The sequence below is a fragment of the Tursiops truncatus genome, chromosome 14 (genome assembly GCF_011762595.2).
Source record: "Tursiops truncatus isolate mTurTru1 chromosome 14, mTurTru1.mat.Y, whole genome shotgun sequence".
Lineage (NCBI taxonomy): Eukaryota > Metazoa > Chordata > Mammalia > Artiodactyla > Delphinidae > Tursiops > Tursiops truncatus.
In genome coordinates, this window is record NC_047047.1 from 80,590,431 (window position 1) to 80,617,495 (window position 27,065).

At 42.9% G+C, this 27,065-nt stretch overlaps 1 protein-coding gene across 4 annotated transcripts in view; it reads left to right on the forward strand.

Moving 5' to 3' along the window:
- Positions 1–27,065, forward strand: part of E2F6 (E2F transcription factor 6) — a 47,466-nt gene that overhangs the window by 3,667 nt on the left and 16,734 nt on the right. Inside the window, exons 1-9 of one of the 4 annotated variants that reach the window (XR_012325815.1) lie at positions 5,386–5,508; positions 7,063–8,146; positions 9,694–9,849; positions 10,931–11,049; positions 13,341–13,516; positions 13,977–14,014; positions 19,970–20,164; positions 22,616–22,828; positions 26,809–26,969. Coding sequence is in view for 3 of the 4 variants with exons in the window: in XM_019943274.3 (XP_019798833.1) it covers positions 5,045–5,099; positions 7,930–8,146; positions 9,694–9,849; positions 10,931–11,045; positions 13,363–13,516; positions 13,977–14,026 (747 nt within the window). In the remaining variant the exon portion in view is untranslated. Of the gene's footprint in view, positions 1–5,044; positions 5,100–5,372; positions 5,509–7,062; positions 8,147–9,693; positions 9,850–10,930; positions 11,050–13,340; positions 13,517–13,976; positions 14,141–19,969; positions 20,165–22,615; positions 22,829–26,808; positions 26,970–27,065 lie in introns of those variants that run through there. The other 3 variants (XM_019943274.3, XM_073791590.1, XM_073791589.1) reach the window with 3 other exon arrangements.

Here is a 27,065-nt window from a genome sequence, read left to right on the forward strand (position 1 = left end):
GTACACTGGTGGGACAGACATGGGATAACTGCTGTAGACAGTCCTGTCCATAAAGGAGAAAAAGAGGGGTCACGGAGGAGCATCTGGCCTGGAGCAGTTCTGAAATGCCACCTGGTAAATGTGGGACGTTTTTTGATTAGGTCTCAAGGTCTGGGAACAATTCTCCATGTTCCCACCTCTCCCTCTGGGCTCTTGGTTCCGCCATCTGAGCCTGTCTTTCTTTTTTCATGAAAGGTCATATCTCTTCAGTATTTGTAGCTGAGTACTTTTTTCAGCCTGCTTCCTGTCAGCATAATTTGGGGGTGTCCAGGGGCCTCTTTTCACTTTGAACTGTCTTTATCCCTTTTAGACCAAGCTGGCAGTGATTTTGCCAATGTAATTCTCTCAAAAACTATGTGGATGTCCTGTGACTCTTGTGGTTCACTCAGTAGACAAGCGTCCCACCCACAGATTTCTTTGAAATACACTCTTCTGTACCTTGGGCTCCTGCTGGGCTGGCCGACGGACAGTGCCCTGCAGCTTCTTAGAGGCCCCGTCCTTAGGTTGAGAGGATCTGTGAGGTTCATCCTTAGTCTCCTTCAGGGGCCTTTTGTGTGACTGAATGGCACTCTGAAATACCATCTTTGATCTCTGAGGACTTCACCAAGAATGGTTCAGTCTCGGGCTTCCCTGGTGGCGCAGTGGTTGAGTCCGCCTGCCGATGCAGGGCACACGGGTTCGTGCCCCGGTCCGGGAAGATCCCACATGCTGCGGAGTGGCTGGGCCCGTGAGCCACGGCCGCTGAGCCTGCGCGTCCGGAGCCTGTGCTCTGCAGCGGGAGAGGACACAACAGTGAGAGGCCCGCTTACCGCAGGAAAAAAAAAAAAATTGTTCAGTCTCACTTTCCCCTTTACATTGGGTTTTTCTGGTGGTGCCTTTGATTTGGTCTTTCTCAGAAGTCTTCTCTTAATTTTTAGCTTCTTGAGAGGCTGAGAATTTTTTAAAGCTACCAAGTCATAGCTTCTTTTTCTTTTAACAGTCCTTTCCTCTCTCTGTCTCTCTCTGTCTCTGTCTGTCTCTCTCTCCCTCCCTCTCTCCCTTCCCCCCTACCCAATCCCCATTAACACTGTGTGGAAATCTCCTCGGTTAGGTTACCCGGTTCATTACCATCTGCTTTCCATGGATCTGCAGTTGACAGTGTTGCTAAGTGCTCTGTCTTAGCATAGCGGGGATCCCCCTTCTTGAAGTTTCTAACAAGTTCCCCTTCCTTTTGAACCCTTACTGGCAAAGTCCAGATTTCTACTGACAAACTTTTTCAAGACTGCTTAGTCTCGAACAGATTTCTTGGTAGTTATACTCTGGTTGTCTAAGAGAATGTCCTTGAGATACACACTGAATTATTTAGGGGTCTGCAGTTTACCCTCAGATGATTCAGAAAAAATAAATTATGTGTGTATAGAAAAAAAAGATAAAGCAAATGTAGTAAAACGTTAGCATTTGAAGGATTTGGGTGAAGGGTATATGGCAATTCTTGGTACTATTTCTGTACCTTTTCTGAAGGCTGAGATTGTTTCAAAACAAAAGGAAAATGGGTATCCCTGAAAGGTGCTCAGACGATCAGTCTCTTGTTGGGAAGGGCTCGGTCGTGCCTCACCTTGACAGGGAGCTCTCTGCTCACCTTCTCTCCAGTTTCCTCGTCCCTGCAGGGGTGTCGAGCCTCGCCATTCTCCTCCAGGGCAGGGTGCCCTGCTCTGTTCTGAGGGACCAAGTGCAGGGGTGGCATTTCATTTACATTTTTTTTTAATAGCTCACTAACTTCTGTGTGAGAAAACCTGTATTCTGATTTTAAAGCCATTTAAAAAGAAGAACTCCTATCTAGTCCCATTTCCTCCCAGAAAAGCTCCTAGCTTACCTGTTGGGTGTGGTTCACCAAAGTTAGAGTAATTGGGAAGGCTTGCCAGGATTGTCAGATTGAGTCTCTCCAGATGATAAATTTGTATTAGAAAACAGAAACTGAGGCTTCATAGTCTCGCAGTGGTCCTTATTGATGGTGTACCAAAGAGGGAGTCTTCACCCTGTGTCCCTGTGTCTGTAAATACTCATTGTTGTTTGTCAGTTGAAGTCATCCAGACAAGGTCCTATTTCACTCTTCCGTTCATTAGTTTAACAAATATTTACCAAGTGCCTGAATGTGCCAGGCACTGTTCTGGTTCAAAAAGGAAAACAATAACCATAGTCTCTTCTGCTTTCATAGGATTTTTACAGTTTACAAAATTTGTCATTTAATCTTCACAGTAGCTTGGAAAGTGGGTTATATCCCTACACTGTGTTACAGATAAGGGTGGGATCTCCCAGCATCTAAGAAGTTCTGGTAGTCCTGAACCCGATCTTAAGCCAAGAACTATTTTGAGTATAAATGAGATGAATGTGTCATCACTGTGGGCACTTTGGAAATCTCCAGAATTGTGGGTCTGTAGGATTTATACGATCTTTATTTGGGATGTCTGCCCCTGAGGGGCCATGATGCTATTGTGATTCCTCCCAAATAAAGAGAGAGCGCTTTTGTATTCAAAGGGAAAAAAACGAATGGGTGCTGTTAGTGTCTGTTTTCCCACAGATCTCAACAGAGCCAATATGTGGTTTAGAGCAAAGAATGTAGGGGAAAGCAAGTCATACTTTCTCATCTTACTGACTGAGGTATTATCCCTGTGCCAAGCTGTGAATAGCGGCATTCTAGATAAGGAGACCAGAGGGAGGGGGTATAGAGCAGGAAGGTGCCCTTGCAGAATGTGTAGAGAGCAGATAGGGAGCCAGCCCGTTTGGAAACCGTTACGTACTGTGTGCAGGACTCGCCCTGCTGCTCTAAGCTAAGAACAGGAGCCTGTTCGCAGCAAGGCACCTGCTCTGTAGCCCTGTCTGTGTGCATTCTCAGGATTTGTTCAGACATCATAGCGATTGAAGTAGTGTGCTGCAGACACGTAAGTAACAGATCGTGGACTGAATAGAAAACTCATAGACAGACCATAATATTTACAACAACTTAGGATCTTTGTTGATGTGTGTTTCAAATTAGTGTGATGACGATGGATTTTTTTTCACTTAAGAATCTTGCATCAGTAGTTCAACTCCATCTCATACTGTTTTAGCAGAAGGGTTGAAAGTAAAAATAGCAGTGACAGTTGGTCCTGTCGGTCTGATGTTTGCCTTGAATAGGACTGCCCTTCAGTGTGGCACTGTTGGAGACTGTCTTCACGAGTCACCGTTAGCACTGTGCTGAGAGCTAGCGGGGCAGAGTCCCTGCCCCAAGACGGGCTCTCCCGACTGGTTTTGCACCCAGCAGGTTTGCGTGTAACAGCTAAGTTAATGTTACAGTGGAATTCTGTTCCAGGGGAATTATTCCATATCGAGTTAGCTTGCTGACAGATGCTGTCACCTTGTCATAGATGGTAAGGGAATCATTGTGCTGAGGATCGTAACACTACCAGCAAAGAGCTTCTTAGCTGCTCACCTCACCTTCAGGTGTCCGCACCTTCAGTCTTTTTGCCGCATTGCCACCACACTTAGATTTCTAAACCATGAGCTGGACGACGTCGTATCTTGTTCAGGAATCTGTGGTGATTCAGCACTGGTTACAGCAGAAAGTCCAAACTCTGTAGCATGACTTTCATGGTCTTCTGTGTCGAGCGTGGTGCTAGCATTCCCGTCCAGCCTTAGTATCAAGTTGGTTTTGCACTGGCCACCCAGGTGGCTTCTCAAAAGGTGCCAGGTGATTTATATTTCCATACCTTTGTTCATTTCACTTCCTGCTCCAGGAATTCTGTCTTTTTCCTCCCTCCTTAACCTCCCATAGGTTCCGGCAAATTCTGGCTTGTCTTCCAAGGCTCAGCTAGGGGTCCCCTTGCCTGTGAATCCTTGTGATCCCCTCGCTGGGTGCATCCAGAGCGCTGTTGTTTCCCTTCTTAGGGCACCTTATGAAATTCACTTATCCCAGTTTTGCTGCGGCCCACTTGGGGGCCAGTTTTTTTCACCTACACAGGAGCTAAACCTGCTCACAGCTTGTCTGGAGACACATGGCATCATTATACATACTTTGTTGTAAGCAAGAGGCCAATATGGATTTCTGTTTATTAACCTTAGCTTAGGTTTTACTTATTTTTTTGCAAAAACAATTTTTAAATATATTGCAAACATTACTAAACGTTTATATAAACTTTCATAGCCTCCAAATAGCTGGTAAATGGTGAGCATTGATGGTCGAGCTACTACTAATTTCCTGGTCATCTCAGGAATTTAAAAGAATTTTTTTATGAATCTTAATACCAAAGTCTCTAGTTATGTAGCATGCATTATTTTCCATGATTAGAAATGCTGTTTTTATATTAATTATCATGGGAATGCATGGCTGCCTGTGAAAGTTTGTGAGCACTTTTCTTGGAGCCATTCTCACTTAATTAGCGAGGAGTGAGCATTTGTCAGTTTGGACGTCTCTTAGATCTCTACTGCGCTTTCCAGACTCAGGGACAGTGTCCTGATCCTCTCTATTGCTTTTTATCCTCACTACCTGATACAGTTGATAGGTGAATGTCTATTTAGTAATAAAGTCTCATACTCCCCCCTTCCCCCTGCACCATTCCTCCTCCTCTGCCGTCTCTTTAACTACTACTTCCATACTTATGGAGGCCTGTGCAGTTTCAGAAATTCAAGTCGATGAACATTGTCAGATGTGATTACAGTTAGAGTAGATATAGTTTAGAAGGAAGACTGGTTTTCTCACACCAAAATTATTACCCCAGGGTGAAAAAAAAGACAGACTTTTATATTATCCAGAAAAATGTTGTTCATTTGCATTGTTTCTGCTTTTTTTTTTTTACCCTTTTTGGCCCCTTTAATCTGTAAACAAGGCCCCTTATGCACGCACGTTAGTTCATATAAAGAAGATTAACCACTGTGCCGCTATTAATAAGAGATGGGCAATAATTATTAACAATTCTGCTTTTATTTTTTGCTATTCATTTGCTTGTATTTAAATTACTAAGTTTAAATTTCTGTATCTTCTTTTTTCCAGCCATCAAAAATAAGGATTAATTTAGAAGATAATGTACAATATGTGTCCATGAGAAGTAAGTTGATTCGATTCCTGAATCAGTTTTAGGTTTTGTAGTTTGAACTTCATATGTTTTAAGTGATTTATTTTAAATGTACACGAGTTGATGAGTAACTTAAAATGCATTGTTTGTACACTGGAATGTAAAAGCTTGGAATTTCAGCGAAAATTCCTGAGGTTGTGGGCTGTTAACGTGCACCAATGCCAGTTTATTCTCCATTGCTTTGGAAATGTCATTTTTAAAACAGAATGGTCTCTGTCGGGGTATTTTCCCAGAGTTCTGTGAGAGCAGTTGTCACCGCAAGCAGAACTGAACGCAGTTTGGCAGCAAGCGTGTGGACAGTCTTTGGCCTTCCTGGTTTCCTTTGATTCCCTGTGCCCTTCCCATCTACTTCTGCCGTGGATCAGTGTTCAGAGTCAGTCAGGTAGTTCCCTGTCTTTCTGAAAATTGTTATGACAAATGGCCCCACCTCCGTTTCTTCTTAATTTGGTGCTAATCTCGGTGGGTAGGTGGTGCGTAGGTGCCCACGAGGAACCGTAACCTCAACCTTCATTTCTCCCCGGCCCTGCCACAGTCCCCCCCGTATCTGGCCCCCAGGTTTGGCCAGTTCTACTCTGGAAGCGTTTCCTTCGTCTGCCGCACGCCACCAGCTTACACTCAGGTCTCACGTTTACGGAGCTTGTACAGCGCCTAGCCTGTATTAAGCTCTTTGCATGGGTTATCACAACCACCTTTCAAAACTCAGGTTTGGATGATTATTCCCATTTGATAGATGAGTAAACTGATGCCCAGAGATTAAGTAACTTGCTCAGTCAGGATTCAACCCCATGCTCAGACTTGAGCCCACAGTCTTACCCACGGGTCAGGCTGCTGCTTCTCGGGCAGGAAGCAGTGGCCTGGCCATCGAAGTCAGTCACCGGCTCCAGGCTCTTCCACCCCCTCGCCTCTTCCGTTCTGCTGCCCGTGTGATCTTTTAATACAGCAATTAGATGATGGTATCACTCAACCTAAACTTCTGCAGTGATGCTCTGTTACATATGGAGAAAACCCTGACTCCTCATTTATTTCTATTAAATTCTATTAAGAAACAAGGCAGAGAACGGACAGACAGATGCACAAGGCCCCTGATGGCCATTTCCCGCTCCACTTGGCAGCCTCATCTCCCAGTACTCTGCACCCTCCCCCCATCGCAAACGCTGTACAGCTGTGGAGTCCCTGCAAACGCCATGTTCTCACACGGGGCTCTGCTGTTTCCTGCGCCTCACTCACCCCCGTCGCCCTCCACCTTCCTGTCCATCTTTCTATGCTCTGTTCCCAGCACACGCCCGTTAGGAGGCCTCCCCTGTTTCCCACTCCAGTTAAGGTTTTATTTCATCTTATGTAACTTTGAATCCCTCTGGCACACTCATCTCAGGGTTTTGGGTAGAGTTCCTGCTAGACTGTGGAACATGGAACGCCTTTGTTTTGGAGACCATTTTAATCATGTTTATATCCCTTCAGCAGCTGTCACGTTATAGGTGTTCAATTAATATCTGTTCTTTATAAAATGACTGGCATGATAGGAATATACTTATCCTGAACTTATAAGACCATGTCTTGTTAGTAATTTAGTATCATTACAGTTGACCCTTGACTGACAGGGTTTGAACTCTGCAGGTTCACTTAGATGAGAATATTTTTCAGTAGTAAAGACTGCAGTACTAAATGGTCTGGTTGATTGAATCCGCGGATACGGAGGGCCACGATAAATTATACGCAGGTTAACTCCTGCGTTGTTCGAGGGTCAAATGTAAATGTTCTTAAAGCCAGAGTTTCTCATTTGTAATCTTCCAAGATATGTTGTAGAATTGTGACTGTCTTCTGCTTCCATTTTTAAAAAAGTTTAATTCCTCTTTAATCCTGTTTAATCTTAAGTATAGGAGTAGTCTCCACATGGAAGACATTTACATTATAAAATATGTACTTTTTTTTCTTGCAGTAACCACCAGTGGTCTTTAAACTGAATATGACATTGTAGAGGTTCTGGATAAGGGCATTTTTGATTGAAGATAGGATGACTGTTTCTTTTGAAGCATACTGTGGTGTGCCATGAAGTAGAAGAAAAGAGTAATCATATACTCCACACCAGAAGGACAACTAAATTATTCATGAAAGTATTTCCTCTGCACACTAAACCATAAGAACTTTTTTCCTAGTATCAAATTGGGAAAGATGAAAAGAATGATAATATTCAGTTTCCCCCTTCATTTAGTTAAGTTAATACAGGGTAGTGAATATTTTAAAAAATAGTTATGTCACTTTTCCTCAAGGTATAATATCACAGTCATCCTAATCGGAAGACTAACTTGAGCTCTTGCTGACCTTCATCAGACAGGGTAACACTATGACATGTATAGGAACATTTTAAACATTTTTTATTTTAAAGCCAAGTCTCTAACTTTGCTTTATAAAGAATTTCCTAACTTGAAGACCAAATGAGAAATTTAATTTTAAAAATCATTTCTAATCCTATTCCAGATAGTGGTGTGGATGCAAGTGCAGACTTAGCACTTCGTGTCTGATATGGTGCCGTGATGCCTTTTAAATTCACGTATTCAGTGGAAACTGGTTGTGTATTTCAAATACTCCTTTAAGTCTAAAGCCTTTGTTTACCTGCAATAGGCTACTACATTTTTATCCAGTTTGAGAAATCGATTTCCTAAAAATTAGCTCTGATTTGGTCAGTGTGTAGAATATCTGTAGGTGTCTGTGCTTACTGACCAAGAATAAATAAATGGTTTTTTTAATGAGTTGAGAAGGAAATGCTGTTTTAAATTTTATGAATTGCGTTTGTTTTGTTTCCCAGAAGCTCTAAAAGTGAAGAGACCTCGTTTTGATGTGTCACTGGTTTATTTAACTCGAAAATTTATGGATCTTGTCAGATCTGCTCCTGGGGGTATTCTTGACTTAAACAAGGTTGCAACAAAACTAGGCGTACGAAAACGAAGAGTGTATGACATCACCAATGTTCTGGATGGAATTGATCTGGTTGAAAAGAAGTCTAAGAACCATATTCGATGGATGTGAGTTGTTTTCAAACTTTCCTTCTTCTTCTTTTTTTTCCCCTTCTTATTAAGTGACAACACTGTACTTAAACGAGTTACTAGCAATGTCTTTTTCCTACTTGGTACCAATTAAAAGCCGTAGACATAGAATATCATTCCAATATTATGGAAAAGTTAAATGGAGTCATGATTAGTTTTAAGAATTTCACTTTTCAAGATAAGGGGACATCTGATTTGTATAGGAATTAAAAAAAATATTTCTTCAGTTCTAATTGATTATTGACATCAGGGGGAAATGAGTTAAGGCTGTAAAACGGTGGTTCTTCCACTGTCGTGTCATAAACACTTAGATGCCTCCCTCCCCAGGGGCTGTAGTTCAGTTCTGGGAGAAGACAGATACCTACCTTCTTAACAACTACCCCCAAGTGATTATGGTGCATATCATACTTCGAAACACAATGCCCTGAATTTAAAAAAAAAATCAGGAGACTTAATATCTAAAAGTCAATAGCTAAAGACTTAACATATGATTAGGAGGGATCTCATGGAAAGAAGACTTTATGGTATAAATGTAGGGTGTGTGTGTGTGTGTGTGTGTGTCCACGCATGCACATGTGCAGGGAACGCGCACAGGAAGAAGGCTGTTACACTCACAATAGGCAAGTATTTTGGATCAGTAAGAAACAGTTCCAGCATATAAGTACGTAAAGACCTTTCAGGCAAGTGAAAAATCTACCAACAAAGATCATTAAATGATTCTTAACTTAGCTATTAGAGGAAAGGGATTCATAAAGGATGTTATTTTTTCAATATTATGGAAATGCAAATTGGATTCTAATTTGAACATGTTTGCTAAATGACATTAACATTTTAGGGGTTAATATCAGATTGTGTTCTGAATCACTAATTAGAATCAGATTTGAGAATTAGCAAGTGAAAGAAAGGTAAAGTGGTAACAGCCTTTTCACTTTTTATTTTCTATAAAAATTGAAGAAAAGAATGAATATTTGTTGTTGCTCAGGTCATGTCATATTGGGGTAAACAGTAATAAAGAAAAAATATCTTTAAAAAATGATCATTATATTCAGATAGAACTGGATAGAATACGCACAGTGGGGAAAAAATAAAGACTTATAGAATTTTAGCAGGGGAACTATCATTTGACCAATACATCTTATTTTTCATATGTAAGAACTAAAGGATTAAAAGATCATAACTTGTCAAAAGTCACGTGAGAAGTAGAGCTGGGCTGAAACTGGGTGTTACTGACTCAGTTCAGTGCTCATTAAACTTCATTAAGCTTTCCCTACTACTACTAATTTCCACAGGGTTATGATGTTGGTTTTGTTTTTAAAGTCTCTGTGTAAGGGAATAGAAATGGGGACAAAAACCGGGAGAAATAATGGTTGTCTAGAATAATGGGAGGGAAGGACTGGAGTTCAGTACCTGGTTTCTGTCATTGTGAGAAACACCTGGTGTAAACGTTTGGCGAAGTTCCAGTAACCTAACCTGTATTTTTTTGTAATCTCCTGGATGTTATTGATGGTGATCCTTTTCTTTTAAAGAGGGTCTGATCTGAGCAATTTTGGAGCAGTGCCCCAACAGAAGAAGCTGCAGGAAGAACTTTCTGATTTATCGGCGATGGAGGACGCTCTGGATGAGTTAATTAAGGATTGTGCTCAGCAGCTGTTCAAGTTAACAGACGACAAAGAAAATGAAAGATATCCTTTAACTCTGTGCCCTTAAAAAAATTCTCCTTCCAAAGCAGATTACTTTATATGGTAGGGGCAGCTTGGGGATAAATTAATATATTTAAGATACAAAATAAGACCTTCAGAAGTGAGTGAATTGCCGTAGAAATGGTACTTGAACTGCCATTCTAGTCCACAAAGCATAACACGCAGCTGAATGTCGTACTGCTCCGAAGTTCAATGTCTCTGGGACCAGAGGGGGAGATTTGTCTTTGGTACTGATCTCCTCCCGGGTCTCCTAGACTGTTTGGCTGCCCTGTTCCCCACACGGAACGGGTGAACACCTTTTGAGGTGTCGCTGATTCTGAGCTGTTCCGTGCTTCAAGTTTACTTAGACTCTACCCCAGTCAAAACTCCCGTTTCCACAATACAGTTATTAGAAGGAAGGTAAATGCTATTACTACACTCAATCAAAAGATGTGTGGAATAAGAAAAAAAAAAAAAAGAATTCTGGGGAAACCCAGTAAATCATGTAACTGGTAAAAATTTCAGGCAGCACAATAAAAGAAAATGAGAAAAATTCAGGTAGCGAGATAGAAAATAATTTTGGATGAGGGAAATCCCATGAGTACCTCATAGTCCTGAAAAACTGGTTCTCTAAGTTGCGTCTCCTACTTACCGATTCTTTCCACCTTACATTTTAGGACATTCTCATCAAAACTCTGAATATTTTTTCCCAAAGGTTCTCACAGTAAGATCTCACAATGCATAGGGAAGGGCGGGGGGAGGTTTGATACCTTCGTGGGTTGTATTTGTTTTAGAGGTCCAGACTTCATTAATATTTTTCTCCAGAAAGTGTCGTCATCACAATAGTATAGTTTAAAGGGATTCTTCAAGTTATAAATATTGTAAAACACTTAATAAAATCTTAAGAATTGTTTATGAAATAATAAGAACTATATATGAAATAATTTTTTCCTGACTGCTTTCCTTAATTGTGAGTTTGTATCCCATAAAAACTAATGATATTCTAAGATTACACTTGGATTCATGTATTATAAGAGATAAGTGATCTCCCCACTCTGCTTAGAGACCCTTGACTGATTTTCACACTAGCATATGTGACGTATCAAGATATTCATAGCATTCAAGCCTTCCATGAACAGATTGTAATTGCAGTTAAGGCTCCGGCAGAAACCAGGTTGGATGTTCCAGCGCCCAGAGAAGTAGGTAGCCTTGCATTTTTAAGGTCTTAAAGGGAGGCAGGCCAGTTGCTTAGGCTGTGCTTTATTGCAGTCCCAGTGCCTTATCACCAGTGGGTGCGTGGTAGCTGCATACCTGATATAGCTTGAGGCACTTTACACATTCTGAGCTGTTTTGCGTAACACGACAAACGCGGTAGCCATGATTATTATCCTTTTAAAGATGAGGAATCTGAAGCACAGAAAGATGAGTTACTTCCTCACCATCCACAGTAAGTGACAGAACCACAGTTCACACGCAGGTAGTTTGGCTTCGCAGTCTGTTCTTAACCGTTGTGCTCTCATGCCTCTTAAGGACTCCCCGGGGGCTGCCTCAGTGTTACGGTTCACTGTCAGCGGGGGCTCTAGGGAATTAACTCACTAACCAAATTCATAAAAGACTGTGAATAAAAGAGAACACTAAATTACACATTTAAAATGAAAAGTAAAATTGCTTTGTAAATGAAAAGACTGTCCGCTGTCAGCTGCTTGTAGGAAAGTTTGTACTGAAAGATACTTGTCATCAGAAGGTTGCGTGGTAAGGGTGGAATCAGAACAAAGGAGTGTGACCATTCTTAGGACAGATCAAGTGCTGACAGCCTGGTAGAACTGTCACTGCTGAAGTCATCACTTCACTGCGATAGGGACTTAACTCCCTCATCGTGAAGAAATCCTCACCACCCACCTTTCCTTTTATCCCCAGAAGGCCACTGTCCATGTGAGACCCCAGTTGCTACTTGACAGTGTGTTACAGACGGACTAAGGAACAGCTCTCGTTGATTCCAGTCACACTCACGTTGTGACTTCTTGCTGACGCTTCCTAGTTGTTTTATTTAGATTTTGATGCATTCCGAGTCTCCTAAGTAACATTTATCTTTAATATGAATCATTTCACATATTCACATTCACACATCATCACTAATCTTTCAATACATCCTTCCTTGGGGGCACGATAGTCCATTGTGCAGTGGCTGACGGGTTTTTGGTTTTTTCCGTGTGCTGTGAACTGCTTCAGGCTGTAATTGTCAAATCTTGCTGAGCCTTCGATCGTGCCCAAGATGTCTCTTAGATCCCGTTCGAAAGCTGAGGAGCGTGGGCCTTCTTGCCAGCCATTCTCAGCAATAAGGAAAGACAGTGGGACCGATAGACACAGAGTCCGACTCCAGGGAGATCTGGGGATCTAGTCCTGGTGGAGATGGACTGGCCTGTGGGTCAAATCCAGCCTGCTCGCTTTTTGTAGAGAATTGTTTTGGGACACAGCCGCGTGCCCATTCGTTTAGATTGTGTCTCTGACTGCTTTCACTCTAGAATGGCAGTTGTGTGGTTGTGAGAAGGATGGCATGGCCCACAAAGTCAACGGTATTACCTCGCGCTGCACAGAGACGTGGGCAGCCCCTGGCTGAGTGGACTGCGAGGTCCTCAGCTGCCGCTTCTGGGCAGCTTAGTGGTTTCCCTATTGCTCAGAAGTATCTGTCGAATTGCACAACGTGTACCGTTCAAACAAGACCTGGCCTGCCCGTCTAGGAGCTGAGCAGATGTTCTTCAGCGCACCTGCCTGCTGCCGGGAAGCTGTGGAAGGTGGCCCTTGAGGTTGGGAGCCCCTCTGCTGTGAGATCACAGGGTGGTGTAGAGCAGGGGCACCTGGTACCAAGCCCAGGCCTAACCACAGGAGAGGGGAGAAAATAGCCTTGACTATTGAACCCACTCGCATCAAAACAACAGAGAATCATCTATAACCGGGACTGTTCCTTACGAGTTTAGCATAATTTTCAGTAGAAGTACCCAATTTCCTGATATCTTTTGGGTTTTAATGTTTTAAATTACAGGAGGTATATTTTGTCTTGATCTCATCCTCTTTTTCAAGTGGATGGAAGAATGGTCCTTTCATTTAGCTCAGTACCTCTTCAGGGGTCTGAAATCTTAACACAGCCGTATCATTTGAGTCTGCGGGGTGTTTTAGATTTCTTTGTCGTCAAAATACTGATCTTTGAGTCTCAAGTACAGACTCCTTAAAGGGGTCACGTCTTGAGTAGAGAAAGACGGGCTCCTGAGTGCTGAGGGGGCCCCTCCTGGCTCTGAAACCACTGCTGCACAATCAAGTAACTGTGTTACCTGTGTGAACTGGCCAGTGGCTTCCTGTGACCCAAGCTAACTAATAAATACGTGATTTTCCCAAATATGTGATAGAAGGGAAACTACCTGAATGAGAATTTTCAAAAGTGTCCCTTACACTTCTAGTAAGTGAAAAAATATAATTAATGAATTCTCTCATTCATCTAGATGTTTCCTGTGTCTTTGCTAGGACTCTATCACGGTCCATATCAGGAGCACTCAGGGGCCTATCGATGTTTATCTGTGTGAAGTGGAGCAGAGCCACCCAAGCAGTAACGTGTCGGACGGTGTCGGCGCCTCTTCATCTGAAAGCAGACATCCAGAGCAGCCCGCCCCTGAGAAAGGTGAGTGACCAATCTTGTCATTAGGAAACTTTAAGGTTTTAATGATTTTTAAAATAGATAGAGTTTTATAAATGAATATTATGGCCTTACAGGTATTTTTACTCTTCCTAGCTACAAAAACATGAGTTAACAAATTACAAGGTAATTCTTAACTGTAGTTTAGACTGTTTCTGTGTAGTTTCGATAGCCGTGAAAACTTAGAATTGTAGTTGGTCCCAGAGTGTGGTCTCTGTAGAGAAGGCTGTTTGCATCCTCTGACCCGGCCTCTCAGGCACATGCTTGAGTTCTCGTTTATTCTTGTGAGACTCAAAACATTAGCCTTATGCCGTTAACGTAAGAATATGCTTCTTGACCGAGGTCCTCCTATTTTTTTTTAAGCACTTGAATTGTATGTTCTATTACCTGTCTGCCTTTCATATCTTCACTTAGGAGGGTTTCTCTTGTGCTTGTTATTTTTCAGAAGAAAACCCTCCACAGCAAAGTGAAGAACTGCTTGAAGTGAGCAATTGATGGCATTTGAGGATTCGTGCATTGAGTCTTTTGGGGACATCCTGTGTGGATGAATTATGCATTAGATGTGATTCTCAGAGCAATAAATCATCCCAGACATTTTCTCAGTAGCAGCAGTAAGGCCAGGAGTACCTTCAAGTAGTTCACTACTTAGATTACTGGATAATTACGGTTTCTTCATTTGGAAACAACTCTTTTTATAATTATTCACTGCTTTTTGTCAGTGAAATAGACATTTTGCCTACTGAAATTACTAAATCACCCAGAGTATCACTGAAGCAGACAGGCAGGCTGGATGGACTGTTCTCAGTGGACCTTTTTGCCCTTTGCTGCGTGAATCATGTGTCATTATCACAAAAGAAATTGCCTTACACGGGTTCATGTCTGCAGTGGATGGGTGTACGCACGCATCTGGACATGATGTCTTTGTATATATTTGTATAATGTTTAGATCACTTATGAAGTACGTCGAAGTGAAACTTTTCACCTTTGTACAGCCAAAATGATGTATATATGGAAAGTAACAGACATATTCTCTAATTTCTGTGGTATCTATAACTTATTAGAATCCTCTGGATGAGGGTTAGAGGAGAGTTTTTCCCAAACTTCTACATGTAGAAGTATCATAAATATGCTATACATTTAAAGTTCATGGATTTAATGAAGGTATTTCAGTATGGTTCCCAGCGCTAAAATTGGACTTTAAGCTCCCTACAGAGTCATTGTGTCTGAACAGACTGGTGGCATGCGCCAAGCTTTAGGGGCGAGTGTACAGATGCCATCAGGTCATGGCTTAATTCCTTGCAAGACATGAATTCAATCATGATGAGAATTGGGAAGTATTTTAACCTTCCTTGCAAGCAGGGTTTATGTATGTTTCTGTATGCAGCCTTGCTCTTCAATCAAAGGGGATCTTTTACTTACGATGAGTTAGTGGTACCTGCCCTCTCTTCAGCTCCAGTCCCACGTTTCCAAGTACCTAGCTATTTCTACCTCATGGGTAAGTCATTTACCACTCTGTGCCTCAGTTTACTCAGTAGTTTACCATTAGACTGTGAGCTCCTTGAGGGGCTTTGTCTTAATCATTGTTAAACCCAGCGACTGGCACCACGCCTAGCACATAAAAAGTGCTCAGTATATGTTTGAACAAATCAGTGAGTGAGTGAGTGAGTGAGTGAGTGAATGGTCAAATTAGACTACAAATCCTTGGCTTATATAACGTACAAGGGTTTTGTGTCGTTCAAATTCATATTTTAAACTTCTCTTACTTTCAAAGAAAGAATTGAAGCAACGTGAAATTAAGACCATGTGTAAAGAGTTGGCATAGGAATCAACAATCAAAATACTGAAAAATAATGCTGAGCGTTGAGGACTGGCACGCCTCTGAGCGCCAGCGGCTTTTGCGGCCCTGTCCCTCTGCTGAGCTCCAGCCTCTCCCCTCCTCACAGACCGTGCCGGCTGCCTGTGTCGGCCCGGGACTGCTTGCCGTGCTGCTCCTCCTGGGCGCGTGTGGTGAACCCGAGAGTTCAGCAGAAGGGGCATGTAGAGATCAGGTGCTCCGTGCAGAGGTCCAGGCTCTGCCTTGTAGATTTGGCAGCTGTCGGTCATATGTGATGCTAAACATGAGAGTGGGTGAGGTCACCTAATGAGAGGGTACAGCAGAAGAGGGGGAGGCCCGTTAACATTTATTTTAAGGGGAAATACAGAAGAAAAGGCTTTTCCTGAGAAGGAATAATGAGAGGAAGGGAAAATAAACAGCTAAAGAAGGCGGTGCCCCGAAAACCAACAAAGAAAGCAGGGCCACAGGTGATAGCATCGTTTCTAAGCAGCAGTTCCTTACTTGTGAAATGTGACAAATGTTCTACTTTGCAAATTGCTCTGAGAGTAAAATGAGATCATGTAAACGAAAGTCCTTTGTGAACTGTAGACGTGTTGCATAAATGAATCTCTCTCCTGTCACTCCCACTGCTGGTGTTGGTTTCTTCTTTCTACAGCTGCTAAGGTACGCATCCCCAGAACTAGCGTCCAGGGTTCTTCCTCCCCCACTCTGCCCTGAACATCACTACCCATCTCTCTGTGCGTACAGGCGTACCTCATTTTATCGTGCTTCGCAGATGCTGTGATTTTTAAAAATTGAAGGTTTGTGGCCATCCTGTGTCCAGCAAGTCTGTAGGCGCTATTTTCCCAGTAGCGTTTGCTCATTTCATGTCTCTGTGTCACCTTTTGGTAATTCTTGTAATATTTCAAATGTTTTCGTTATTATTATGTTTGTTATAAATATAAAACTTGAACAGATGAGGAGCTGCTTCTTATTGATGAACCAAGAAAGTGGTTTCTTGAGTTGGAATCTAATCCCAGTGAAGATGCTGTGAAGATTGTTGAAATGACAACAGAGGATTGAGAATATGGCAGATGTAGTTGAGAAAGCAGCAGCAGGGTTTGAGGGGCTTGATGCCAATTTTGAAAGACGTTCTGCTGTGGGTAAAATGCTAGCAAACAGCGTTGCAGGCTACAGAAAAATCATCCGTGAAAGGAGGGGGCTACTTCATTGTTGTCTGACTTCAGGAAATTGCCACAGCCTTCGTCTACTCATCTACAGCCATGTCTCCAGTCAGCTTTATTAATAATGGTAGAGATACTTTATTAATATCTGATGTCCGTCTCTCAGACCTCTGTGTCTACCAGTTAATTCTGAACGTGGAAGGGGAAGAGGGATGTTACTTACTGGGAAAAGAAACCATAACAGACTTTGCACTGGGGCACCCACATTAGCAAGGATTAAATTCAGATGCAAGTAGCAGAAAAACCCCCAAATAACAGCAGCTTAAGAAAGATACAAGTTCATCGGTCACATGCAGGAAGTCTGCAGATAGTCCAGAGTTGGTGTGGCCTCCAAGGGGTCAGGGACCAAGTTTCCTTCCAGGTAGTTCTTCCTTCAGGCTTGGCTTCCATTTCCGAGTTCACTGCAAAGTCCAGGAGAGCTGCTGGAGCCCCAGCCGTTGTGTCTACATACTAGCCAGCAGGCAGGATGAAGAAAGAGAAGAAACGTACGCTTCTCCTTGAGGACACTTCCTGCCGTTCACTTCACTTTACATCCACTGGCCACAATTTAGCCACTTAGCTTTAGAAATGTAATCTTGGGTACGGGGACAGCCGCGTGCCCAGCTAACACCTGGAGCTCTGTTGCTGTTGAAGAAGAGTAGATACAGGGTGTGGTTAGACATTATTAGATCCTATTCTCCCCTCTGGGCAGGAAGATGACCTCTAGTGAGACCACATGACTAGTTCTAGCCAGTTGGCTATGAAAGGAAGTGACATGTGAAAAGACTACATGCAGTTCTGCAGTAGCTCTTCCCGCCCCAGTAACCAAGAAAGCCACAGGTTCTAGGTGATGCAGCTATAAGATCCTGGAGTCTCCATCAGCCTGGATCCCCAAGAGACTGTGTGGAATTGCCCTGCCCATCTGCATGCAGTGTGAGATGTGCCAAATCATCGGGATTTATTTGGAGCCAATTTGTTGCTGCAACATAACCCAGCCTGTGCTAACTAGTATGTTTGGGGACGACTAGCAATCTCTGCCACAAGTCAGTGAATGAAAGACTCAAAAACAGCCTCACACCAAACCAGTGTCATACCTTCAGCACACTCCCAACTTGTCAGTTGCTTATGATCAATGAAATGGGAGTATTAATACATTTGTTGGCCACTAGCGTCATGGGAGGCTGACACAAATGTGTGTAATGATTGCCATCTAGTGGAGAGTTCAGAGTTTCCAGATTTCTTCACTTATTTCCAATTAAGCAGATGCTGCTAGAGAATAGCATTGACTTTAAATTTACAGATCCCGTTCTTGTTGATAAAGTGAATTCACACTAGTTCTCACACACAGGTCACAACTGTTAAGATATCAGCATTATATTCTAGCTGTGTCCGTGTCTAGATCACGTTCTTGCCGTGATCTAGTCTGCAGAGACCTTGAGTGTCTTCACTCCCCTCAGAACATCGCATTGGCCCATGACTTTGGATCTGTTGAGCAGGAAGTAGTAAATGCCTTAGATGTTTCAGTAAGACGTGCGTGTTTCAAAGACGGTATGACAGACACTCTTAATACCAAGTATGGTATCAGGCAGGGTCCAGTAGGAAAGCCATGGTGGGTATCACGTCAGAGGTGAGTTAATGCAAGAAGGCTGAGTAGCAAAAAAGGGCCTTGAGGTAACAGATATTAACAATTCAGGAAGCAGCTACCACCCCTAGGATAAAGCAGCGTTCCCGTAACCCGGGAGCCCAGAGGAGAGGTCCTCACATCTCTGGAGGAGATGCCACACCAGTGCTCTGGTGGGGAAGGAGACACCCACCTAATGGTTAGTACTCAAACCTCTGATTGGGGTGGGACACAGGCATGCACACCACTAAGGGGGTTACAGCCACTAGTGCTGGCACTCCTGAGGGGGCACCGTGGCCGGTGCTGGGGCTGCCAAAGGGATCTGGAAAGTGGAGCCGCGCGGTCCTCTGTTGCTGCTGGGACGCTGACAGAGCTAGAAAAAGGAAGAAAGTCACTTCTGTCCTCTTCCTGCATTCCATTCTCCCACCACTGCCTGCTTCTCAGCACCCAGCTGGCCAGCAGGGGAGGATAGGCCACGGGGTTTGCAGGGCCCAGTCCCAGCGTGACAGAACAGAGCATAGAAGGGTGGGATGGACTGAGAGAAAGGAAACACCCAGCACGTCCTTCCTACCCATAACGGCCGCGTGGTGTAGGCAGCCCAACTCTGCCCTTCGCTAAGTATGACTTTAGAGAAATCACCCTGTTTTCCCACCTGTAGGCTAATTGTAAAATTCCATTATACAGTTGACACGAATAACACGGGTTCGACCTGCACAAGTCCAGTTATATGTGGACTTTTTTTTCAGAAACTACTCTAGGATCACACGATCCCAGGTTGGTGGAACCCACAGACGCGGAACCCGCGGGTACAGAGGAACTGCGAGTAGGAGGACGGACTGTAAAATTAAATGTGGATTTTCAGCTGCGCCCGGTGGGCGCCCCTAAGTCCCGCATTGTTCAAGGGGTAACTGTAGTTCTATCGTCTGTGATTCTAAATTGATTCCTGGGTCCAAGATGACCCTCAGTCCAAGTGGATGGCTGTGATGTGGGTTGTTTCTTGGAGATTTGCCTTCTGATGGTACGTGTTGTAATACAGTTTGAACTGCATAAATGCAAACCAACCTCATTGGGAGCTGTCATCTCCCTTCCTCCTTCACCTCCACTCTACTGTAGTGAAGACGAGGATTTGCTGCAGTAATTCAAGGCTCTTATTATCGAGGTTACCTTACATCCTCTCTGGCCTTCTGCCAGTGCACGAGCTGTGGGAAAAGCAGGTACCTAGTTCTCTATGTATAGCCTGAAACTCTGGTGAGAGGAGGTAAAACCTCAGTCTTTAAAACCTGGGAGTGGTATCTACAAAGGTGGCCACTTCAGCTGTTTACACTGCCCTGAAATGTGGGCCCAGGAACGCAGCCCGCAGGTCTGTAAGCTGAGCACGTTCCAACACAGAATCTCTCCACTCATGAATGGAGTGGTTATGCGGTTGGGCTGGAAAGCACTGCCCAGCATTTTTGCAGCATTTCGGTCCTGAAGCATAGGTTGCTGTGTAGGCAGAAAGAAAAGTAAACCACCCTACATCAGATTGGTAACCGAGCTCCTTCGCACATTTCTTCTAGAATTTATTCTAGCTGCTCCAAAGGCAGCTGTTGTAATGGAAAAATAAAGAACATATGTGAAATTGATGGGGGAAAATTATTTTCAGGTTTAACCAGAGTTCTGTGAGGATTGTTTCCTTTAAGTGTCTTTCGTTTCCCATAGTCAACTTATTTATAAAGAGAGATTCTATTTGAATTCCGAAGTGTAAGTTTTACTAACCTTTGTGTTCTGCTTTATTCCTCCAGAGTCAATCAGCCTCTTTTTGATCACGGTTTCTTTACGCTAAGAAATGTATGGATCTTCTGAAATCTGCCCCGATGGCATTCTTAATTTAAATGGGGTCGCATCAATGTTGGGAGTAGGGGAAAAAAAGAGCAGATAACATCACCAACGTGTTACGTGGTACCTCATTCAAGACAAATCTAAGAATCACAGTGGATGTGAGTTGTTTTCAAACTTTTCATTATTTTTAAACTTTAGTTATAGAGGAATTATATTGCTGTTAAAAGCTGAATATGGGATTTCCCTGGTGGTCCAGCGGTTAAGACTGCGCTGCCAATGCAGGGGGCCTGGGTTTGACCCCTAGTCAGGAAACTAAGATCACACATACCACAACTAAGCCCGCACACCACAACTACTGAGCCCGCATGCTCTAGATCCCTTGCACCACAACCAGAGAGCCCGTATGCCGAAACTAGAGAAGCCCGTGCACTGCAACAAAGAGCCCACATGCCACAACGAAGACCTAGCACAGCCGAAACAAATAAATAAAAAATAAATTTTTGTAAAAAGCTGAATATGACAATAATGGGAAATTATAAGGCATATTAAGAAATTGATGTTCAATAAGGATTAACTGCAAGCAAAGGTCTATAAAAGAGTGAACATAGCAGAGTCCTTTCTGAGACAAGCTCTGTTATAGGAGTTCTAAAGATAAAAACAAAGGGGACTTTCCTGGCAGTCCAGTGGTTAAGACTCTGAGCTTCCACTGCAGGGTGTGTGGGTTCGATCTCTGGTCAGGGAATTGAGAGCCTGCATGCTGCACAGTGCAGCCAAAAAATTTTTTTAATTAAAAAAAAAAAAAAAAAGAAACTCAAAACATGACATGGTCCTTGCCTTTACCCTCAGCAATAGGAGAGACCAGCAAACAAGTAACTACCACCCAGGAAACAGAGGAAGGGATGAGAATTAAATGGCTGAGAATCGAGTGGCTGATGCATTTAAACTGGGACTTGAAGGATAGTTAGAGGTCCCCAGGCAGAGCAAGGGAAGAACATTCCAGATGAAGAAACAATATGTGCAAAGGCAGAGAGGTCAAAGGGCAGCGAGGATGACGTTTTAAATGTCCAGCACACACACAGATGTTTCCCAAACAATACTTGCCTCACTCCCTTGCAATACACTCTTCCATGGATTCCATTTCACTTTCTAAAGACTTCGTCAGTCACAAGTCACAGTTTGAAAAACATTGTGATAGAGCTTTCAGGGCTCTCCAGTTCCTGTAGGATAAAGGGTTGCCACTCTTTACCAGTCAGTGGTAAGGTCGGATTTGTATTTTAGAAAGACGACTGCACAGTAATCCTAGGGAAAACCACCTAGAGTCAGGAAGATTGGAATGTGTTCCTTCATTCATTCCACAGATGTACATTGTACATTGTGTCAGCGCTGGATATGCAAAGACAAACAGGCAGGGTCCCCACCTTCAAAGAGGGGGATGAAGGGGGCTTGAATCCTGGATCTTCCAGTTAATAGCATAAGCCTATAAGTCCTTTACTTAACCTCTCTGAGCTCAGGGTGATTACCCATTAAAGCGGTCAGTCTGAGAGAGGGAAACAGGGTATCCAGCTTAAAATAAGTGTTCAGTAAATACCAGGTTTCTCCCTTTTGTGGTGGAGGGGGCTTGAGGAGAGAAGTGACTACTGGCAACGAAAAAATATTTTTTTAAATTTATTTTATTGAAGTATAGTTGATTTACAACATTGTGTTAATTTCTGTACAGCAAAGTGATTCGGTTATACATGTATGTACATTCTTTTTCGTATTCTTTTCCATGAGGCTTATCACAGGATATTGAATATAGTTCCCTGGGCTATATAGTAGAATATAGTTCCATTCTATATATAATAGTTTGCAACTGCTCATTCCAAACTCCTAATCCATCCCTACCCCTGGCAACCACAAGTCTGTTCTCTATGTCTTGTGAGTCTGTTTCTGTTTCATAGATCAGTTCATCTGTGTCATATTTTAGATTCCATATACGTGATATCATGTGGTATTTGTCTTTGTCTGTCTGTCTGTCTTAATATGATAATCTCTAGGTCCATCCATGTGGCTGCAAATGGTATTATTTCATTCTTTTTTATGACTGAGTAGTATTACATTGTATGTACGTACCACATCTTTATCCATGCATCTGTTGATGGACGTTTAGATTGAAACAAGATTATTTTTATTTTCTGCTTCAGCCATTTTAGAAAATGTATAGGTTATATTGAAGTTATAGACTAGGGTGTTTTGCTTTTAATAACTTTGATTAAATTTCCAAAAGTGGCTTGGAATTGCATTGGAACACAGATGTCTTTAGTTTGGGTTCCTGGTTTGGTCCTAGTATCCGATGGGAACTGGACTGGGGAGGTGAAAAGGAGATATATCTACTACGTATCCAAAAAAGCAATCAGATGCTTAGGGTTGTTATATGAGGATTCAATGAGTTCATGTTTCTAAGTACTTACTTTTGAAGTATTTCTAATGTACAGGGCCGGCACACAGTAAATACTATGTAAGTATTTGATAAATTTAAAAAATCTAACAGAAATGAGGCTGATCCGAATTCTGCTTTGAGGCTGTGACTAAACAGATATTTATACTTTGAATTTTCTTCCATCCATCAGAGGGGCTTCTGACACGGTAGCGGGCACATTGCTGCTTCTAACGGACGCTTTTCTGACCCGTGGGCTAGCAGAGTGATGGATCAGGGAATCCAGAACATTCCAGCCTTCCACGATCAGATCGTTGTTGCAACGAAAGGTCCAGCTGCAGCCACATGAGTTCCAACTCCCAGAGGAATAGATGGGGAGTCACAGATTTTATCTTCCATTAAGAAAGTGAGAAATTATAACGCTTGAGCTGTTAATTTCCTAAGGTTGCCACAGTGCTGTTGTCTTCAGGACTAAGTGTCCAAAGGTCCCAGCTGTCCTGACCTGTGTATCAGCTCCGGGAAGCCCAAGAGGTGGAGAGCTTGGAGCCAGTTGTGGTTAACTAATACAGTCGGCTGTGACTGTTCTGTCCCCGAGGGCACGTGTTTGTGCGCCGAGCCTCCCGTGGCTGTCCTTGCAGTCCTGCCATGGAGAGGCAGCAGCTCCAAGTGTGGAGGCTTCTGATCATGCCCAGGGCTTTCTCAGTCCCGTTTGAAGTGTGTGCACGCGGCCCTCCTGGCCAGCCGTTCTCCGGAGCAGGGAAAGCCATGGAGGCAGTGGCACTGTTTCAGATGTCTTGGTCCACAAGGTCTGGGAGGACCTGGCTGGATGCAAAGTCATCAGTGGACTGTCTTCAGAAATCTCCACAGAAAAACGTGCTCCTTTGGGGAAGGAGAACTATTCAGAGTAGACCTAGACCTGTTGTCAAGAAGGTGAGCTGATCGCCGATGTTCTTAGGTCTAAATGGGGAGCCCATGAGTGGAAGGACGAGTAAGGACCTGAGAATGTCATTCTTCATCTCACTGCCAGTGACTCATGAGAGATGGTGGAGTTACGGAGCTGGCAGGATCGTGGGGTCCTGGGTGAAGTCGGGTCTGCCAGCCCGGCCGTAAAGCAACAGGGCTGGAGGGCATGGTGGGGTAGGGTTTCATATCCAAGGGCCGCAAGGCTGCTTGGGGCTTATAACACTGTCCTCTTGATAACGATGCAAAGCCAGCCTTTCCACAAAGCCGTTTCCATGCCTGGAATGGAGAATAAGACTGAAAACGTGGGATGGAGTGGTCAAATTTCATGAAGAAAATGATGAAAGGAAACGTCCCATTAAGAAGAGATGGTGCAGGACTTCCCTGGTAGCGCAGTAGGTAAGAATCCGCCTGCCAATGCAGGGGACACAGGTTCAAGCCCTGGTCCGGGAAGATCTCACAGGCTGCGGAGTAACTGAGCCCGTGCACCACAACTACTGAGCCTGTGCTCCGCAACAAGAGAAGCCACCGCAGTGAGAAGCCTGCGCACTGCAAGGAAGAGTAGCCCCAACTTGCCACAACTAGAGAAAGCCCCGCACAGCAACGAAGACCCAACACGCCATAAATAAATAAATAAATAAATAAATAAATCTATCTATCTATCTATCTATTAAAAAAGAAGAAGAGATGGTGCAACTTTGGGCTCTGGGTAATTCTCAGGAGGAAAACATCCCTTTCTCAGTAATGTAAGGAGAAGACATACTTCATGTTTTTAAAATATTTACAAGGAAATGAACACCTGACACCAGAACACATGAACACTCATCCTAGTGATCGTGTTCAGGACATGTTAAGCTAATAATAACTTACAAATACATGGGAGTTAAAGCAGTATGAATTATACTGACTTGATCTCTTCCTTTTTTTTTTTTTTTGCGGTACGCGGGCCTCTCACTGTTCTGGCCTCTCCTGTTGCAGAACACAGGCTCCGGACACGCAGGCCCAGCGGCCATGGCTCATGGGCCCAGCCGCTCCGCGGCATGTGGGATCTTCCCAGACCGGGGCACGAACCCTTGTCCCCTGCATCGGCAGACGGACTCTCAACCACTGCACCACCAGGGAAGCCCTGATCTCTTCCTTTTATATCAGGAAAGGAATCTGTTCTTGGTTGGTCTGATGTGTCCATAAATCACATTAAGATGAAAACAGTCGTCATTTTGGTTCTTTGGTCTCAGCAGACCTCTTGTTTCTCACAAAGGTATGAATTTCAGTGATAGAGACAGAATTTCGCAGTTTATACAGGACAAACAACTGTATGCAGTAGGGGCTGACTTTTATCTTGGTTTGAACCTTACTCTTTAAAACTTCACCATCCAGGGGCTTCCCTGGTGGCACAGTGGTTAAGAATCCTCCTGCCAATGCAGGGGACACGGGTTCCAGCCCTGGGCTGGGGAGATCCCACATACTGCAGAGCAACTAAGCCCGTGCGCCACAACTACTGAGGCCCGCGTGCCTAGAGCCCGTGCTCCGCAGCAAGAGAAGCCACCGCAATGAGAAGCCCATGCACCACGACAAAGAGTAGCCCCCGCTCACCGCAACTAGAGAAAGCCTGCACAGAGCAACGAAGACCCAACGCAGCCAAAAAAAAAAAAACCTTCACCATCCAAACAGTAGCCACTGGCCACATGGGGCTATTTAAATCTAAATTGTGATTAGTTTAAAATCAAATAAAATGGAATCAATTCTTGAGTCACACCAGCCACATCTCAAGGGCTCAATGGTCAACGTGTGGCTGGTATCTTGCACATTAGGCAGCACAGAGATCATTTCTGTCACACAGAAAGTTCTAGTGAACAACGCTGCTATAAACTTTTATTACAGCACCCCCCAAAAAAAGGTTAATAGACTGTAACTAAGCTTAACCAATTTTATTTCTTTATTTAAATTGTTTAATCAAGAAATGTTTTATTGTCAAATACTATAGTCGTAATAATAACAATAAAGTTATTAAAGCAGTTAAGCTGATTTATCTCGTGGCATAGTTATCAATAAAGCGTTTTAGCATGAAGTTTATAGTATCAACAAATATGGAATGCATGTAGATGAAATATAAACTCAACACCTAGCTTGCATGACGCGCGATTGATGAGCAGCTGTGAGGCCTCAGGGTTTTGAGTATTCACAGCCAGGTAAATCCAGCCCAGAACATGTGTCATGACCATTGCACTAAACTCACACTGTTTTTTAAATATCTACTCATTTTTCTTCAAAAAAGAGGGAAAAAGAAATTATAAGATCCCTATGTATTATGAGCTGGAAAGAATGTAGATTAAAACTTTGAGAAACAGAACTTTGCCTATTCCTGTAAGTAAAACAAACCTGGTTAATACTTTCTCTTATCTATAATGGTATCTTCTATCTTTTCCCAGAATGTGTTACAGTCCATATAAAAGCACCAAGGGGCCAATTAACGTTTGTATGAGAAGAAACAGGACAAGTGCCACAGTTGAAGACCTTGGGGTCTCTGAAATAAAAACATTTCTCTGACACTTTAACCAAAGTAAATATAAAGGGATTCAACATGATTATTAAAAAAATACATTTTACATGGATGTTATTGCATTATTCTAAGAGCAGTGTATGCTTGCAGCAAAAAAATTTGGAAAATTCAGAGACACGCAAGAGTCATCCACATTTCTTCCTAGTTTTATTTCTATCCATCTATCTTTACACATAGTTGAAATAGCCAAAATAAAATTTTCTATCAGAATAATGAACTTTCAAACTCAAGGTTTGAAATGGAAAAAGTTTTTATCACTTTAATTTATAATCTTATAAGAAAATGTTTTTAAAACTTCATTAAGAAATATTTTTTGAACAAGGCCATAAATATCTTAATTGGCATCAATATCTCATTCTTCCAATATAAGTGGTTGCAGATATCAGACAGTCACCATTATGTGGGACGGTCTAACCTAAGATGATATAAAATTCCATGTATTAAACTTTAGCCCTAGGGAAAAAGTGAGAAGCCATTGTGGGGTAAGTATGAGAATATGGGATCAGTAACTGATGGGAAAGAGGTACAAGGAATGTTGGAAATTTTTTGTGGTGACAGAAATGTCCTCTACGTTGTATTCGTGGTGACGGTGTATACAATTGCTAAATGTAGCAACTGTATACAACTGCTAAAATTCATTGAACTGCACGTTTAAGATCTGTGCACTTTGTTGTTATTAATAACTTGATTTTTAAAAATTCTTAGCCTTTCTACAACTTATGATTTACTCCAAAGAAAATGAAATACTTGGGTTATACACTTAAAATATGTACAGGATCTGTATGCAGAAAATTACAAAATGCTGATGAAAAAAATCAAAGAAGACCTAAATCAATAAAGCTTCAAATACTCTTCCTATGTGGCAGGATTTGCACCTGGATTCTACCCAAGCCCAAGCAGGGGATAAAGGCAGATGAGGCGGCCACAGACCACGTGCGAGGAGAGAAGCCAATCCTGGGAGACAGGTTCACGCTGACATTCACGGAGCTTGGAACCCATGCAGTGAACTGCTTTCCCATTTTGTAAGGTAGTTTTACATTTGTCTGTTTCTTAAACAACCTCTGGTTGACTTAGGAGGTAATGTTAAGAGAGTTAAAAATGTATTTGTACTGGTCAGAATGGC